Source organism: Coregonus lavaretus, assembly GCF_964263955.1.
Source record: "Coregonus lavaretus genome assembly, chromosome: 7".
NCBI lineage: Eukaryota > Metazoa > Chordata > Actinopteri > Salmoniformes > Salmonidae > Coregonus > Coregonus lavaretus.
The window spans coordinates 32341391-32360387 of NC_139994.1; the positions used below are offsets into that span (position 1 = coordinate 32341391).

General features: G+C 41.3%; 2 protein-coding genes across 2 annotated transcripts in view; one reads left to right on the forward strand and one right to left on the reverse strand.

Annotated features, from left to right (window-relative positions):
- Positions 1–9768, forward strand: part of LOC311132119 (exostosin-1b-like) — a 139396-nt gene extending 129628 nt beyond the window's left edge. Inside the window, exon 11 of the mRNA XM_084165323.1 lies at positions 5621–9768. Coding sequence (XP_084021449.1) covers positions 5621–5806 — 186 coding nt within the window. The 3' untranslated portion in view covers positions 5807–9768. The remainder of the gene's footprint in view (positions 1–5620) is intronic.
- Positions 9769–18063: 8295 nt separating this feature from the next.
- Positions 18064–18997, reverse strand: part of LOC311132173 (mediator of RNA polymerase II transcription subunit 30-like) — a 35447-nt gene continuing 34513 nt past the window's right edge. Inside the window, exon 5 of the mRNA XM_084165391.1 lies at positions 18064–18212. Within this exon, the coding sequence (XP_084021517.1) occupies positions 18117–18212 (96 nt within the window). The 3' untranslated portion in view covers positions 18064–18116. The remainder of the gene's footprint in view (positions 18213–18997) is intronic.

Here is an 18997-nt window from a genome sequence, read left to right on the forward strand (position 1 = left end):
CCTGAACCCAATAGAAAATCTTCGGAGGGAGCTGAAAGTCCGTATTGCCCAGCGACAGCCCCGAAACCTGAAGGATCTGGAGAAGGTCTGTATGGAGGAGTGGGCCAAAATCCCTGCTGCAGTGTGTGCAAACCTGGTCAAGACCTACAGGAAACGTATGATCTCTGTAATTGCAAACCAAGGTTTCTGTACCAAATATTAAGTTCTGCTTTTCTGATGTATCAAATACTTATGTCATGCAATAAAATGCAAATTAATTACTTAAAAATCATACAATGTGATTTTCTGAATTTTTGTTTTAGATTCCGTCTCTCACAGTTGAAGTGTACCTATGATAAAAATTACAGACTTCTACATGCTTTGTAAGTAGGAAAACTTGCAAAATTGGCAGTGTATCAAATACTTGTTCCCCCCACTGTATGTGAAAAAGTTCCACCCTGATGACATAAAAAATTAAAACATTTTAAAAAGAGTGATTTTCAAACAGTTACAGATTCGCGGTGATGTGGGGAGCAAGAAATTGCCCTCCCTTGGGCTAGAAACATGTTGCCGGTTTTGAAAATCACCGTTTGTTTTACTTATCCTACCCTGTGATGTGACAGAGAAGCATTTTTTGTGGGACTTTCCTTTTTAACCACAGATCATAGAAACACGCTGTTTCACATACAGTGGGGGAAAAAAGTATTTAGTCAGCCACCAATTGTGCAAGTTCTCCCACTTAAAAAGATGAGAGAGGCCTGTAATTTTCATCATAGGTACACGTCAACTATGACAGACAAATTGAGAAAAAAAAATCCAGAAAATCACATTGTAGGATTTTTTATGAATTTATTTGCAAATTATGGTGGAAAATAAGTATTTGGTCACCTACAAACAAGCAAGATTTCTGGCTCTCACAGACCTGTAACTTCTTCTTTTAGAGGCTCCTCTGTCCTCCACTCGTTACCTGTATTAATGGCACCTGTTTGAACTTCTTATCAGTATAAAAGACACCTGTCCACAACCTCAAACAGTCACACTCCAAACTCCACTATGGCCAAGACCAAAGAGCTGTCAAAGGACACCAGAAACAAAATTGTAGACCTGCACCAGGCTGGGAAGACTGAATCTGCAATAGGTAAGCAGCTTGGTTTGAAGAAATCAACTGTGGGAGCAATTATTAGGAAATGGAAGACATACAAGACCACTGATAATCTCCCTCGATCTGGGGCTCCACGCAAGATCTCACCCCGTGGGGTCAAAATGATCACAAGAACGGTGAGCAAAAATCCCAGAACCACACGGGGGGACCTAGTGAATGACCTGCAGAGAGCTGGGACCAAAGTAACAAAGCCTACCATCAGTAACACACTACGCCGCCAGGGACTCAAATCCTGCAGTGCCAGACGTGTCCCCCTGCTTAAGCCAGTACATGTCCAGGCCCGTCTGAAGTTTGCTAGAGTGCATTTGGATGATCCAGAAGAGGATTGGGAGAATGTCATATGGTCAGATGAAACCAAAATATAACTTTTTGGTAGAAACTCAACTCGTCGTGTTTGGAGGACAAAGAATGCTGAGTTGCATCCAAAGAACACCATACCTACTGTGAAGCATGGGGGTGGAAACATCATGCTTTGGGGCTGTTTTTCTGCAAAGGGACCAGGACGACTTATCCGTGTAAAGGAAAGAATGAATGGGGCCATGTATCGTGAGATTTTGAGTGAAAACCTCCTTCCATCAGCAAGGGCATTGAAGATGAAACGTGGCTGGGTCTTTCAGCATGACAATGATCCCAAACACACCACCCGGGCAACGAAGGAGTGGCTTCGTAAGAAGCATTTCAAGGTCCTGGAGTGGCTTAGCCAGTCTCCAGATCTCAACCCCATAGAAAATCTTTGGAGGGAGTTGAAAGTCCGTGTTGCCCAGCGACAGCCCCAAAACATCACTGCTCTAGAGGAGATCTGCATGGAGGAATGGGCCAAAATACCAGCAACAGTGTGTGAAAACCTTGTGAAGACTTACAGAAAACGTTTGACCTGTGTCATTGCCAACAAAGGGTATATAACAAAGTATTGAGAAACTTTTGTTATTGACCAAATACTTATTTTCCACCATAATTTGCAAAGAAATTCATAAAAAATCCTACAATGTGATTTTCTGGAAAAAAAAATCTCATTTTGTCTGTTATAGTTGACGTGTACCTATGATGAAAATTACAGGCCTCTCTCATCTTTTTAAGTGGGAGAACTTGCACAATTGGTGGCTGACTAAATACTTTTTTTCCCCACTGTATGTAGACACTGGTTTGGTGCTGGAGATTGAATATGAGGTTGAAAAGTGGTGGAATTGCCCTTTAAGATTAGCAAGTCTGTTTGTTTGGTTACCAAGGCAACTACATTAGCCATCTGGTGAACTTGCTAGCTACTTCAGTGGATATTGAACACATTTATAGCGGCAAATGTGTTAAATTATAGCCTTGGTATAAAAGGGATAATCAACTCAGGGCTCTCCGCGTCGTGGAACACTCCTTCCATGTCGTTCATTATTTTCCATAGAACTCATAGCCCTTCGTTGATTATCCCTTACATATACCACACCCCCTCGGGCCTTATTGCTTGATTATAACGCATATGATCTATAGTGGTATTGGTGGTATATTATAATTGAAGAAGTAGTACAAAGAGATGATGGCCAGGTGTGTGTAGTGCATCATGAACAATATGATCTCTGTCATGGTGTTGGTATGGTATTTCATGTACCATCGTAGTTCCTCCCCAACATCTTCATAAAAATCGAGGTAGCTAAGAATCTTCAACAGGAGGGTCAAGTCACTCATCGAGTGATAAGTATAGTCAGTTTAAAGCAGTGGGGAAAATGTTGTGCCTTTCTGACTCCTCTAAAGCCTTTTGGTTTCTCTAGAGACCCATTCAGTATTCAATGCTAACATTTCTGTCCAAGGTCTAGTCTGTAGCTGGAACCCAAAAGGAAGAGCCACGGGCCACCACTGAGTTCCCACTAGAGCTGGGACGATAAATTGAAAATTACAGACACCGACATTGTCTTCCTCTTACTGAAGCATTGTGCTTACATCTGTAATTTTCTGTGATTTTGCTACACAACGTTCCTGTAAATTGTTCTAAAACCATTATTTGGTCAACATTAATAGGCTATACATTATGTAGATTCCTGCTATGAAAGTAGGCCTATCTGCATGTCTCTGTTTCGCTGTCAGCTGAAGACTCACTCCCTCTCCCCACTGCGCACGGAGGAGGGAGAGAAGCACAAGAAAATGACCGTTGTTCAAAAACTATTGTTCTAGTTACTGAGACGAGAGTCACAGCTTTCTGTGAGTATATACAGTTTCTTCAGAAAGTATTCATACCCCTTGACTTTTTCCACATTTTGTTACAGCCTGAATTTTAAATTGATTAAATATAGTTTTTTTTTGTCAATGGCCTACACACAATACGCCATAATGTCAGTGGAATTATGTTTTTTGACATTTGTACAAATTCATTAAAAATATAAGGCTGAAATTTATTGAGTCAATAAGTATTCAACCCCTTTGTTATGGGCTTATGGCAAGCCTAAATAAGTTCAGGAGTGAAAATGTGCTTAACAAGTCACAACTTGCATGGACTCACTCTGTGTAATAATAGTGTTTAACATGATTTTTTAATGACTACCTTGTCTCTGTACCCCACACACACAGATTCAACCACAAAGACCAGGGAGGTTTTCCAATGCCTCGCAAAGAAGGGCAGCTATTGGTAGATGTGTAAAACATTTTAAAGCAGACATTGAATATCCATTTGAGCATGGTGAAGTTATTAATTAGACTTTGGATGGTGTATCAACACACCCAGTCACTACAAAGATATAGGCGTCCCTAATAACTCAGTTACCGGAGAGGAAGGAAACCACTCAGGGATTTTAACAAGACACCAATGGTGACTTTAAAACAGTTACAGAGTTTAATGGCTGTGATAGGAGAAAACAACTGAGGATAGATCAACAACATTCTAGTTACTCCACAATACTAACCTAATTGACAGAGTGAAAAGAAGGAAGCCTGTACAGAATAAAAACTTTCCAAAACATGCATCCTGTTTGCAACAAGGCACACAAGTAATACTGCAAACAATTTGGAAAGCAATTAACTTTTATTCCTGAATACAAAGTGTTATGTTTGGGGCAAATCCAATTCAACTGAGTAGCACTCTCCATATTTTCAAGCATAGTGGTGGCGGCATAATTGTATTCGTATGTTTGTAATCGTTAAGGACTGGGGAGTTTTTCAGGATAAAAAAGAAACTTAATGGAGCTAAGCACAGGCAAAATCCTAGAGGAAAACCTGGTTCCGTCTGCTTTCCACCAGACACTAGGAAATGAATTCACCTTTCAGCAGGACAATAACCTAAAACACAAGTTGCTTAATCTACACTTGTTGCTTACCAAGAATACAGTGAATGTTCCTGAGGGGCGGAGTTACAGTTTTGACTTAAATCTACTTGAAAATCTGACAAGACCTGGAAATGGTTGTCTAGCAATGATCAACAACCAATTTGACAGAGCTTGAAGAATTTTGAAAAGAATAATTGGCAAATGTTGCACAATCCAGGTGTGGAACGCTCTTAGAGACTTACCCAGAAAGACTACAGCTGTAACCGTTGCCAAAGGTACTTCTACAAAGTATTGACTCAGGGGTGTGAATACATATGTAAATGAGATATTTCTGTATTTAATTTTTAATACATTTGCAAACATTTCTAAAAACATGTTTTCACTTTGTCATTATGGGGTATTGTGTGTAGATGGGTGAAATAAGAAAAATCTATGTAATCCGTTTTGAATTCAGGCTGTAACACAACAAAATGTGGAATAAGTCAACGGGTATGAATACTTTCTGAAGGCACTGTAATAAAATTTTCACCTCTTAATACTGAGTTTGTGGCACCACTTTACAACCGGAGTAGGCTGTAGTTAGTATGGTTTTGAGGTGCCCCAGAGCCGATGCGGACGCGCCATTTGCAGTGAATAGCCTACATCAAGTAGCCTAGGCCTAGCACTGGAAAGTTTTTGTAGGACATTGGCCTACATTTTACTAATATATTCTAAATTAGCCTACTAGCAGCAATATCATATTTAGAGTTAGCAATCTAGCTAAGTGTTTTTAGTTCCCACTTCCTCAGATGTTGAATAACATAGGCCAATATGTTGTCAAATTCTCTATAGAGCCAAAAATAAATCTGATAATTCTGGTTCCTATTTTGACAGGTTGCACATCAAAATATCAATCATGCATTTCCTGTATATGATGTTAGATGAATTAGCTTAATTTTTTGATCATGGGCTACCATCTCAGTTGTCTTACTTAGCATTGGAAAATAATTGTCTAGATAATAATAATTGCCCTGCCGCTAATGTAAAGTAACTGTCCATAAAACATATATATATATATTGTTGTTATCGAGCAAAATAGTTACATTTACGGCGATATTACTTTTTCTCCATATCGCCCAGCTCTAGTCCCCACCCACCATTTTGAGAAACCCTGATATTATTTAGTGTCATGACATGCTTCTATGATCTAACAATAACTTATCTTCATTTTTTCTTTCTCTCTCCTCCCGCCGTGCAGTCGTCACGGGCGTCGCGCTGGGCCGACCCGGACCACTTCGCCCAACGGCAGACGTGCATGAACAAGTTCGCCAGCTGGTTTGGCGGCATGCCCCTGGTCCACTCCCAAATGAGGCTGGACCCGGTGCTGTTCAAGGACCAGGTCTCCATCCTGCGCAAGAAATACAGGGACATCGAGAGACTCTGACAGGATGTGCGCCCCCTGCCAGAGAGGCCGTGGGAGGCGGTAGAAGCGGTAACAGCCAGAGACTCTGTGGAGAGCAGCCGTAGCCGAAGGAGGACCACGACAGTGGCAGTAGGACAGTCAGCCACCTGGAGCCTGATCCTAGGCGGCGCTACAGCTCGGTCTTCCACTCAGCACATTGCCAATGACCACAGCAGCGCCAGGACTTGACAAGCAAAATGGCGGTGTCTGGAGAACTATAAGTATACACTCAAAGAATATACGGATCTATAGTATGTTCACATAAACACACACAAAGACACTACTGATGATGAGACTCTTAGATTTATTTTATTTTATGCCACCAAGGAGCGAATTACGACATACTTTTTTTTTTCTTGCCACTCTCTGCACATGTGCAGGATGGTAGAGGAAGGGAGGTGTCCAACATGGCAACCCAACCTCAGATCAGATCTGCCCCGGGCTGGTAACCTAGACTCAATGCAACCCCTCCTAACCCCATCTTGACTCCTTCATGACCTCCCTATGTCTGCATCAGGACCCCTGACACACTCACCACCAGCCCCTGCTCTGGACCCTGGGAAACCATGTTCCTCCATTACTTTTGTTATTTTTCTAACCATACTTCCCTCCCATGTGTACACTGGTCTGAAGCCTTGGGGTCTTATCGTCCTAAGAACTGTCCCGTGATTAAATTAAATTATTTTACTGGAAGGACGGTTTAAAAGCCACCATTTTCAAATGGTGGCACTCATATTGCCATGAGGCAGTCACAAACCCCACAGAAACATCCACTCTATGCTCATTCCTTAATTTTCTGGTGTTAGATTTCTATTTTTGTCGCAACGATAAGCCAGAAGCATATCACATTTTAAATGTACCCTTTTTCCTTCCTTCACTTTTCTTCTCGTCTTTTTATTTTCCCCTCAGAAGTTCAGCGCCAGTATCTGTACAGAGGCTCAAAGTAGGCTCATCCCACCATAAGCCCAAACAGAGTACTTTCCCTTCGTCGGAATGAGCAACATGAACATTTCTGGATGAAATGGAGCAGAACACTGCCTTCTAAACCAAACCCTTTTCACCCATTTATTATCCCTGAATTGCTTATGAGCAATACCGTGGCAGAAGGAGTTTATGCTAAATTTAGACCCTAAACAGGTCTTTAGTTGCCTGCGTCATTTCCACAGGAGTGTTACAGATTTCTGAAATTTAAATGTGAAATGCGTCTGTTGTGCCATGTCCTCGAAATTCACATTTAGGGCTGCCTTTTTTACATTTCTTATTGCACATATTTCCCGTAAATCGATATCGAAAGCAGGAGAAGATGCTATCTAGTCGAAATGCCCTCTGTAATATTCGTTGTTCTTCCTAGATTCCCTCATCATAATGATGTTGGAGAAATAGAAGCCTCAAAGCCATTCGATAGACAGAGCCATCTCCTACACCATTCGTCAGAGGACATATGTTTTCTGTTTAATTAGAGAAAGACATTTCATTTGAAGTGTTGGTTTCCCTGGGGAGCAGCCCTTGATGAAACCGTCTGTCTCTATATTTTCCATCATGTCTGACTCTGCTCTGGATGCAGTGACCCACAACCTTGACCCTTTGGCTCTAGGCGTACAGTGAAAAGACAACCAGCTCCCTTTCACCTAGCCTTGTCATTGTAATGTTCTTCAGTACCCTCTTTGTCCATAATTTCTGTTGCTCCTAGTCTTCCCGTGATGCTGTTGTACTCACAATACTGATTCATCCCAGCTCAACTACATTTGGCCTGACACATTTTGTAGCCAGTTAGTGGTAATGTGTATTATGGTCGAATAGGAAAAACCTCTATACTTTATTTTATTGATCAATTTCAAGGAAATAGCTTTGAGATGTGGAAGCTCATTACTTTATAGTGATATCCCATTGTAAACAAGCTTTTGTCTTTGTACCACACCAGAGCCCTGCCAGTCCACTCGAACAGGTACTTGAATGTCTGAAGACTTAAAGGAGCGTAGTGTGCTTTAGTTGCCTTTTTATTGTGAAGGTGACTGAACTTAAAAGGCCAGTTTCCCAGACATGGATTAAACCTAGTCCTGGAACAAAAAATTATTCTCAATGGAGATATTCCATTGAAAGTGCATTTTAGTTCAGAACTAGGCTGTATCTGGCTCCGAGAAACCGGCCAATAGTGTGTCAGCTGTGAGCCAAAGCTCAACAATCCGTTTTCTTCTCCCCCTTCGTTGTATCCGCGTCATTTCTTATCGAGGTCGTTGTAGACTCCTTCACATTGATTTAGTTGTTTTCACCTTCCATATCAGGATACAATCAATGGAGGTCAGTGTCCACTAAGTGTATATGCCAATGAGTTGATATTGTGTCATCGGTGGGCCTGGCCCATCCACTCTTGTCATTTTCACAATGTCATACGTGATATTATCAGCATAACACTTAATACTGCAGTACAGTTAGATTTAGTACAGTTTCAAAGCTGGTTTATTGTCAATATATTGTTTTTTTCACTAGATTTTTCAATATCATGTATTTTCTTTCTGGAAATGTACTCGGGAGAAGGAGTTTGGAATGAACTTGTATGACTTGATATTGGCCAAGAGAGATTTACGTTGTATTTGATGTTGACTTACAGCAAGCCTTGGATCTCTTGGCACTAGACAGGCATCTCAATGATTATGAAAAATGTTGGCCCGCATCTGGTCCCCTTTTGAAGTTCAGTAAACCATCTTTGTTTGAATTCGTATCAAGCTTTTTTCTATCTATGATTGTCTGAACGAACTTGTTATATTATCTCAAGAGCGAAAGTCCCCAGCCTTGCACATTGACTTCACGGGCAAAACCAGAGACATTTCAGAAGACCTTAACTGTCATTTCTGTACATAAACATGTATATTTATTTTCATATGTGAGCAAAACCAGACAGTGTATAGTATGAAATGACGGGGGGAAATAACAGGATTTCTTGGCTGAAGGAACAGTTGATGAGCAAAAAAAAAATCAGATTTTGTAAGATGTACATTTCTTTAATTTTTTTCACATTGTTGCCAATATATATTTTTTTATTTCCACGGAATAAAAACATCCCTTTTGCTTTTAAAATCTTCCTATATAGAAATACATTTGTGTTACCATGTCATTTAATTCGTAATCACCATGGAGACAAGATTATACCAATAATCTAGAATTGGATTTGCTGTGAGCATTTCGATGTGAACAAAAGCAACAATGGCACCTGGGTCTCTTGAACAGATCGAGGGTTTTCGTTTGTTGCTGTAATATGTATCTTAGATTCACCATAATGTTTTTTGTGTCACTGTCCACATCTGCATACTCATTGATGTATTTGGGGAAACTGTCGATTCTCTGACTGTCATATCTGGTACAAATATACTCAACTCAAAACAGTAATGTTGAATGAAATAGAAATATGACCTTGTAATACAACTCTCATTTAAACATGTCCTTCCATAAAACCATAGGATACCAGACATTCTATGGTTTACCAATGCATGGCATCTGTATCAGTGTGATTGGATGTGCAGGATGGTTATCTGTCCTTGATTGTGCCTTTTTATAAAATTTAGGTTTTTGAGCTCATGGTAACAAACTGCCATTTTGACCGTCAGTCAGAAGAGGAGCACCATATAGGGCTCTCATTCACCTTGACATACACTGGAGTTTCATCACCGCTGTCATTCATCCGTGACCACTCTTTTCTGTTGGATATTAAACTGTGGTGACGACCAACAACGCGCCTGCATGACCACTTCTATGGAATTATTTATCAGTACTTAACTGTATCAGACAGACAAGATATTTTGTAATGACTTAATTTGCTCCCAGCTGTCCTGATGCCTTCCTCCCGCCTACCTTGTAATTAACAAATGACTTTTATAGAGGTAAATGAAATAGAAACATGCCAATTTTGTAAGAATGATTTATATAAAAATAAAAATTAATTGATCATTGCTGCGTGACTATTCTTTATTGCTTTGAGGCAATGTGTAGCCTACTGTTAAGCATAGTAATGTTGAGTTACATTACAGAATAGACCAGGTAAATTATTATTTTTTTATTTTTTTACCCCTGTAGGTCTAAGCCGTTGGATTGCAATATCTACTAAGCTAACATATGGAAATGTTTTAAGATTGTCATAAAATGTATCATTTAGCCATTTGATTTAGAATTTTAGGACCCCTGTAGGTATAACAAAAAGGATATAAAAATGTTTTTTGATGAAACATTGAAGTTTGCCTGTACTGCTACAGCCCATAGAAACACATTGAATAACACATTCATAAATGGCAAAACAGACAGTCCAAAAATAAATAAGGAACAAGGTTTTGAAATGTCTGTCCTGCAAATGTTCTTATCGATTTAAACATTTGATCTCAATAGTTGTTTCCAAAACTAGAATCTGTAACAGAGTGGACGTTTTGTAGATATTACCCTTTGCCAACTGATGGTTTTCTTACAAAAACATTGCGTTATATAGTGTGTCCACGCTGGTATCTAGCCAACCATTTGCAGATACAGTGCGGATATAGTCTACATGATGTGATTATTATGGACAAAAGAACGAGATTATTTGTATTTGTCAAACGGCAGCCAAGCATCGATGATCATGTCACCAGAATAAGACCCTCGATATTTATTGCAAAGGCTCATCACCTTGCACTTTCACCACCCTGTGAAATTAATTACATCTGTATCCTAATAAACTGCATACTTTCCCGGACAAGTCGTAGTGGGAGGACCACACAACATGTTATCGCGTGACTCCAAGTTACTTCGATATGATGGGTTATTATCTCAATATTTGAGCATAAAAGCATTTTTTATCCGACATGTACGGTACTATCCCCCCTCCCTTTCTCTGTTGTCGGCCACAGTCTCAATCTTTCCACCCATAGCCGGCCCTAGACTTATGTGCAAAAAAACATCAACTTTAGGCCATGGGTTTGATAGAAAGGTTTGCCGTTTAAAAGCACATTTCCTGCAATTCTACACATTTTGCTATGGCTTATGCCATATTCATATGACATCTTGGAGAGAGTGACTAACAAAATCAATGGGGGCCCCCTGGAGGTCAGGGCCCCTGGGCACGTTCCCTGCATAGCTGGTTGGTAATTCAGCCATGATTACTAGAAGGTTTAGATAGCTGGCTAGACTAATTTACCTATCAATCTAAAACATTTTAGCCAACATGGGCTTACCCAGTGATTGTAAGAAGACTACCTGGGGTAACAGGCTACCTACCCCACATTCCTGACCAGTAGTTATTTAATGCTCTGGTGTTTTCACATATTTTAAAGCTGTTCAGTCAGACATTTTGAAAGTTAATAGATTCTAAATGTAATTAGTTAAGAATGTTCGGTAAGGTTGGAAAACAAAAGTCTGAATCCGGATTTGAACTGGTGATCTAGCGGGTCGCAACGCATGTAATGTCCTCCAAGGGCTTTTTTTTATTTGACTCTCACCTGTAAACCACCTACTTTTATCCAACCAATCACATTAGTTCTGCTCTTGAGGCGGAGCTTCCCTCAGAACATGATTGAGGCCGATGTGATACTGATTATTTGTCGAGACTGATGGTTTGTTTACATAGCAGGTTAGGAGAACTAACTCCGCAGGTTAGGTAAATTAACATAGCAGATTAGGAGAATGAGGGGCTGGATTCAATCGGTATCGCGGGATATCCACGTTATAGCTCAATTAAAATTTTAAAGGCAATGTTTCCGCGTTCGCAGAGAGTGCATTCACGGTAAACGCTACATATGTCGACCTAATTGGAAATGACCTTTACAGTGTAATGCGGATCTTCCGCGATACAGATTGAATCGAACCTGAGGTTAAGGTTAGGGTGAGGCTTAGCTAAAATGATACAGTTGTCAACAACAGTTGTCTCCGATGCAACAACTAAATGGAGCTGTAGGCCTACTCCATCCAGCCACAACCGTAGAAACCATCGCCTACAGTGCATTCGGAAAGTATTTAGACCCCTTGACTTTTTCCACATTTTGATACGTTACACCCTTATTCTAAAATTGATTAAATAAAACATTTTCTTCATCAATCTACACACAATAACCAATAATGACAAAGCAAAAAAAGACTCGAAATTGAGCTCAGGTGCATTCTGTTTTTCCATTGATCATCCTTGAGATGTTTCTGCAACTTGGGAGTCCACCTGTGGTGAATTCAATTGATTAGGAAAGGCATACACCTGTCTATATACGGTCCCACAGTTGACAGTGCATGTCAGAGCAAAAACCAAGCCATGAGGTCGAAGGAATTGTCCGTAGAGCTCTGAGACAGGATTGTGTCGAGGCACAACCTGCGGAAGGGTACAAAAACATTTTTCAGCTTTGAAGGTCGCCAAGAACACAGTGGCCACCATCATTCTTAAATGGAATAAGTTTGGAACCACCAAGACTCTTCTTAGAGCTGGCCGCCTGGCCAAACTGAGCAACCGGGGGAGAAGGGCCTTGGTCTGGAAGGTGACCAAGAACCCGATGGTCACCCTGACAGAGCTGTCCTTCCAGAAGGACAAGCATCTCTGCAGCACTCCACCAATCAGGCCTTTATGGTAGAGTGCCCAGACGGAAGCCACTGCTCAGTAAAAGGCACATGACAGCCCGCTGGGAGACTAGTCAGGATCGAGGGAAAGATGAACGGAGCAAAGTACAGAGATCCTTTATGAAAACCTGCTCCAGAGCGCTCAGGACCTCAGACTGGGGCGAAGGTTCACCTTCCAACAGGACAACGACCCTAAGCACACAGCCAAGACAACGCAGGAGGGGAGAAACTCCCCAAATACAGGTGTGCCAAGCTTGTAGTATCATACCCAAGAAGACTCAAAGCTGTAATCGCTGCCTTCAACAAAGTACTGAGTAAAGGGTCTGAATACTTACAGTACCAGTCAAAAGTTTGGACACACCTACTAATTCCAGGGTTTTTCTTAATTTTTACTATTTTCTACATTGTAGAATAATAGTGAAGACATCAAAACTATGAAATAACACATGGAATCATGTAGTAACCAAAAAAGTGTTAAACAAATCAAAATATATTTTATATTTGAGATTCTTCAAAGTAGTCACCTTTTGCCTTGATGACAGCTTTGCACACTCTTGGCATTCTCTCAACCAGCTTCATGAGGTAGTCACCTGGAATGCATTTCAATTAACAGGTGTGCCTTCTTAAAAGTTAATTTGTGGAATTTCTTTCCTTCTTAATGCATTTGAGCCAAACAGTTGTGTTGTGACAAGGTAGGGTTGGTATACAGAAGATAGCCCTATTTGGTAAAATACCAAGTTCATATTATGGCAAGAACAGCTCAAATAAGCAAAGAGAAACGACAGTCCATTATTACTTTAAGACATGAAGGTCAGTCAATACGGAACATTTCAAGAACTTTTAAAGTTTCAAGTGCTGTCGCAAAAACCATCAAGCGATGAAACTGGCTCTCTTGAGGACCACCACAGGAAAGGAAGACCCAAAGTTACCTCTGCTGCAGAGGATACGTTCATTAGAGTTAACTGCACCTCAGATTGCAGCCCAAATATATGCTTCACAGAGTTCAAGTAACAGACACATCTCAACATCAACTGTTCAGAGGAGACTGCGTGAATCAGGCCTTCATGGTTGAATTGCTGCAAAGAAACCACTACTAAAGGACACCAATAAGAAGAAGAGACTTGCTTGGGCAAAGAAACACGAGCAATGGACATTAGACCGGTGGAAATATGTCCTTTGGTCTGATGAGTCCAAATTTGAGACCGCCGTGTCTTTGTGAGACGTAGAGTAGGTGAACGGATGATCTCCGCATGTGTGGTTCCCACCGTGAAGCATGGTGGAGGTTTGATGGTGCTTTGCTGGTGACACTGTCTATGATTTATTTAGAATTCAAGGCACACTTAACCAGCATGGCTACCACAGCATTCTGCAGTGATATGCCATCCCATCTGGTTTGCGCTTAGTGGGACTATCATTTGTTTTTCAACAGGACAATGACCTGACAAAACACACCAGGCTGTGTAAGGGCTATTTGACCAAGAAGGAGAGTGATGGAGTGCTGCATCAGATGACCTGGCCTCCACAATCACCCGACCTCAACCCAATTGAGATGGTTTGGGATGAGTTGGACCGCAGAGTGAAGGAAAAGCAGCCAACAAGTGCTAAGCATATGTGGGAACTCCTTCAAGACTGTTGGAAAAGCGTTCCTCATGAAGCTGGTTGAGAGAATGCCAAGAGTGTGCAAAGCTGTCATCAAAGGATGGCTACTTTGAAGAATCTAAAATATATTTTGATTTGTTTATCACTTTTTTGGTTACTACATGATTCCATATGTGTTATTTCATAGTTTTGATGTCTTCACTATTATTCTAATTTACAATGTAAAAAACAGTATAAATAAAGAAAAACCCTGGAATGAGTAGGTGTGTCCAAACTTTTGACAGGTACTGTATGTGATAGTTTTTTATTTGTAATACATTTCAAAAAATGTCTAAAAACCTGTTTTTGCTTTGTCATTATGGGGTATTGTGTGTAGATTAATGCAGGAAAAAATTAATGTAATCAATTTTAGAATAAGATAACAAAATGTGGAAAAAGTGAAGGGGTCTCAATACTTTCCGAATGCACTGTATGTAAACAAACCATCTGTCCCGACAAATCATCAGTATAATAACACCGGGATTCAATCCAAGGGTCAGGGGGTCCCAGTGGCTGCGGGACCCTAATGTTGCTTATTGGCTGGGCCGGCACTGTTTCTGCCAGTAATTTAAAAAAGCTTTTAAAGCCTGGGGACAATCCAAAAACCCCACAAAGAAACTTCCCCACTTGATCTGGCTGTCCTCGTGAGCAGTGAGAACACAGATATAAAAATAGAACAGAAAGAAACAGTGTTGGCCTAAATCACAGCAGGATTTATAGCGCCATAGAAGTACAAAAGTTAACGAGACATTGTGATGATCATAAAAAGTCCAGTAGATGCTGCATTGACACTTTTACATCAAGCAGCCAACCACACAAAACAGAAAAAATACAATACACAATAAGACTCCCTCTTCGTTTTACCACACAATACCATTTTCGTGGTGCAAAAGATCTCAGATCTGTGCGGGGAAAAATAATGCAAACTTCAATTTGCCAGTGATTTAATTTGAAACTTATTTTCAACAATGTGCCCTAGTATTTTTGAACAGATCTGTGCTCTTCTGCACCACGAAAATGTCGCCCTGTATATCCTTTTACCTAAAATGGTTTAAGAATGTATAAAAACATCTTGAGGGAAATCGAACTTCAAAACCCCTCTAAATGGGTAAATTTAGTATTTGTCAAATATTTTAGGATATAGGGATTAAATAATATATAAAATGTCTACATATTGTCCTGCATTTAGACCTGATTTTAATTATACTGAAAGTCATGACTATAGTCTTTCAAACCACAACTCTGAAAGTCCTCTTAATAACCATATTGTAGGTGATAACTACACTCACTGGCCAGTTTATTAGGTACAATACCCCGTTCACGAAAATCGATTGCTCCTACAGAGAGTGAGTCACGTGGCCGTGGCTTGCTGTATAAAGCAGACATACAGGCATCGAGGCATTCAGTTACTGTTCGATTGAACATTAGAATGGGCAAAAGGAGTGACCTAAGCGATTTTGAGCGTGGTGTGATCGTCGGTGCCAGGCACGCCGGATCCAGTACCTCAGAATCATCCGCCCTCCTGGGCTTTTCACGCACGACAATGTCTAGGCTTTACCAAAAATGGTGTGACAAACAAAAAACATCCAATCAGCGGCAGTCCTGTGGGCGAAAACAGCTCGTTGATGAGAGAGGTCGAAGGAGAATGGCAAGAATTGTGCAAGCTAACAAGTGGGCCGCAAACAAACAAATAACAGCGCAGTACAACAATGGTGTGCAGAACAGCATCTCAGAACGCACAACTCGTTGATCCTTGTAACGAATGGGCTATTGCAGCAGACGACCACACTGGGTTCCAATCCTATCAGCTAAAAACAAAAAGAGGCGGCTCCAGTGGGCACACGGTCACCAACACTGGGCAACTGAGGAGTGGAAAAACATTGCCTGGAACATGACAGCAAGTTCAGTTTACTTGAGTGGCCTGGGAGTCCCCAGACCTCAACCCAATAGAGCATCTTTGGGTTGAGGTATGGGGACTGCGCAGGCCACTCAAGTAAATTGAACTCGCTGTCATGTTCCAGGCAATGTTTTTCCACTCCTCAGTTGTCCAATGTTGGTGATCGTGTGCCTACTGAATGTACCGCCATCTAATCTACAGCAACTGCATGATGCCATCGCGTCAGCATGGACCAAAATCCCTGTGGAACGTTTCCGACACCTTGTTTAATGCCCCGAAGAATTCAGGCTGTTCTGGAGGCAAGGGGGGGTCTGACCCCAGTACTAAATGGGTGTGCCTAATAAATTGGCCGGTCAGTGTATATCAGCATTTCCCCATTGCATTTCTCTTTATTCTTCTTTGCTTTCTTCCCCCTCTTCTTCTCTCTCAACTCTTCTTGTGGGACTGAGGGTGGTATATTGTGAAAGCCCGCATTTCTAAAGTGCAGCCTTAGCATCAGCCTCAGAGGGACCTTGTCATATTTCCAGTCTGTGGTGTGTGTGTGTGTGTGTATGTACAGTGGGGGAAAAAAGTATTTAGTCAGCCACCAATTGTGCAAGTTCTCCCACTTAAAAAGATGAGAGAGGCCTGTAATTTTCATCATAGGTACACGTCAACTATGACAGACAAATTGAGAAAAAAAAATCTAAAATTGTAGGATTTTTAATGAATTTATTTGCAAATTATGGTGGAAAATAAGTATTTGGTCACCTACAAACAAGCAAGATTTCTGGCTCTCACAGACCTGTAACTTCTTCTTTAAGAGGCTCCTCTGTCCTCCACTCGTTACCTGTATTAATGGCACCTGTTTGAACTTGTTATCAGTATAAAAGACACCTGTCCACAACCTCAAACAGTCACACTCCAAACTCCACTATGGCCAAGACCAAAGAGCTGTCAAAGGACACCAGAAACACAATTGTAGACCTGCACCAGGCTGGGAAGACTGAATCTGCAATAGGTAAGTAGCTTGGTTTGAAGAAATCAACTGTGGGAGCAATTATTAGGAAATGGAAGACATACAAGACCACTGATAATCTCCCTCGATCTGGGGCTCCACGCAAGATCTCACCCCGTGGGGTCAAAATGATCACAAGAACGGTGAGCAAAAATCCCAGAACCACACGGGGGGACCTAGTGAATGACCTGCAGAGAGCTGGGACCAAAGTAACAAAGCCTACCATCAGTAACACACTACGCCGCCAGGGACTCAAATCCTGCAGTGCAAGACGTGTCCCCCTGCTTAAGCCAGTACATGTCCAGGCCCGTCTGAAGTTTGCTAGAGTGCATTTGGATGATCCAGAAGAGGATTGGGAGAATGTCATATGGTGAGATGAAACCAAAATAGAACTTTTTGGTAAAAACTCAACTCGTCATGTTTGGAGGACAAAGAATGCTGAGTTGCATCCAAAGAACACCATACCTACTGTGAAGCATGGGGGTGGAAACATCATGCTTTGGGGCTGTTTTTCTGCAAAGGGACCAGGACGACTGATCCGTGTAAAGGAAAGAATGAATGGGGCCATGTATCGTGAGATTTTGAGTGAAAACCTCCTTCCATCAGCAAGGGCATTGAAGATGAAACGTGGCTGGGTCTTTCAGCATGACAATGATCCCAAACACACCGCCCGGGCAACGAAGGAGTGGCTTCGTAAGAAGCATTTCAAGGTCCTGGAGTGGCCTAGCCAGTCTCCAGATCTCAACCCCATAGAAAATCTTTGGAAGGAGTTGAAAGTCCGTGTTGCCCAGCGACAGCCCCAAAACATCACTGCTCTAGAGGAGATCTGCATGAAGGAATGGGCCAAAATACCAGCAACAGTGTGTGAAAACCTTGTGAAGACTTACAGAAAACGTTTGACCTGTGTCATTGCCAACAAAGGGTATATAACAAAGTATTGAGAAACTTTTGTTATTGACCAAATACTTATTTTCCACCATAATTTGCTAATAAATTCATTAAAAATCCTACAATGTGATTTTCTGGAATTTTTTTCCTCATTTTGTCTGTCATAGTTGACGTGTACCTATGATGAAAATTACAGGCCTCTCTCATCTTTTTAAGTGGGAGAACTTGCACAATTGGTGGCTGACTAAATACTTTTTTTCCCCACTGTATGTATGCGTGCCTGTGTGTCACACTCTCTGTGTCGCCGTGTTTGCCGTTCAACTCCTAACAGCCAGCATGGAGTTTATCTCCCAGATGAGGTTTCGGAGCTGGTCCATTATCTGCTTCAGCTGTTGGTTCTTCTGTTTGAGCTTCTGTAATAAAGCACATGAAATCACATTGTCAGAGCCGATCAAACAAGCCGTAGCCATATTTAAACAGTGGTGGTTGGTTGATAAGATGCCTTTGAAAAGCTTTGGAAGAGGCATAAGGTTCAAGAGCCTCAACTGAAAGAACATATGGTAGTTTTTCATGGGAGGATTTTCCTTTTGTTTTTGAACTAGGAGAGCTGATTGGCTGACATTATCAATCCCTGCAGTAGTTTAATCTCCAAACTAACACGGCAGGTAGCTTAGTGGTTAAGAGCATTGTGCCAGTAACCGAAAGGTCGCTGGTTCTAATCCCCGAACCGACTAGGTGAAAAATCTGTCGATGTGCCCTTGAGCAAGGCACTTAACCCTAATTGCTCCTGTAAGTCGCTCTGGATAAGAGCGTCTGCTAAATGACTAATTATTATTATTAATTATTATTATTATTATAATTATTAACACATCTGGCCCTGACTCAGAGGTATAGTACACAACCCAACAGGGAAAGGTCAATCACTCACAGCCAGTTTGCCTGCAGATTACCTTTGAATACACTAATCCAATCTTAGTCAACAGCTGCGGTTTACTCAATTGCCTTATTGCTGAGGTTTATGCACAAACAAATAATGGCAAAGCTGCTCCAAAAAGCACACCTGCCAACAGTGTCCTTATAGGACTTAAGTCAGGCCTAGGCCTAGCACCAGCGTTGGCAAAGTCTAGCTAGCCATGCATCAGGATAGTGGTCTGACTAGCTATCAGAAGATAGCATGCAGAGAGGGGAGAGAGAGAAA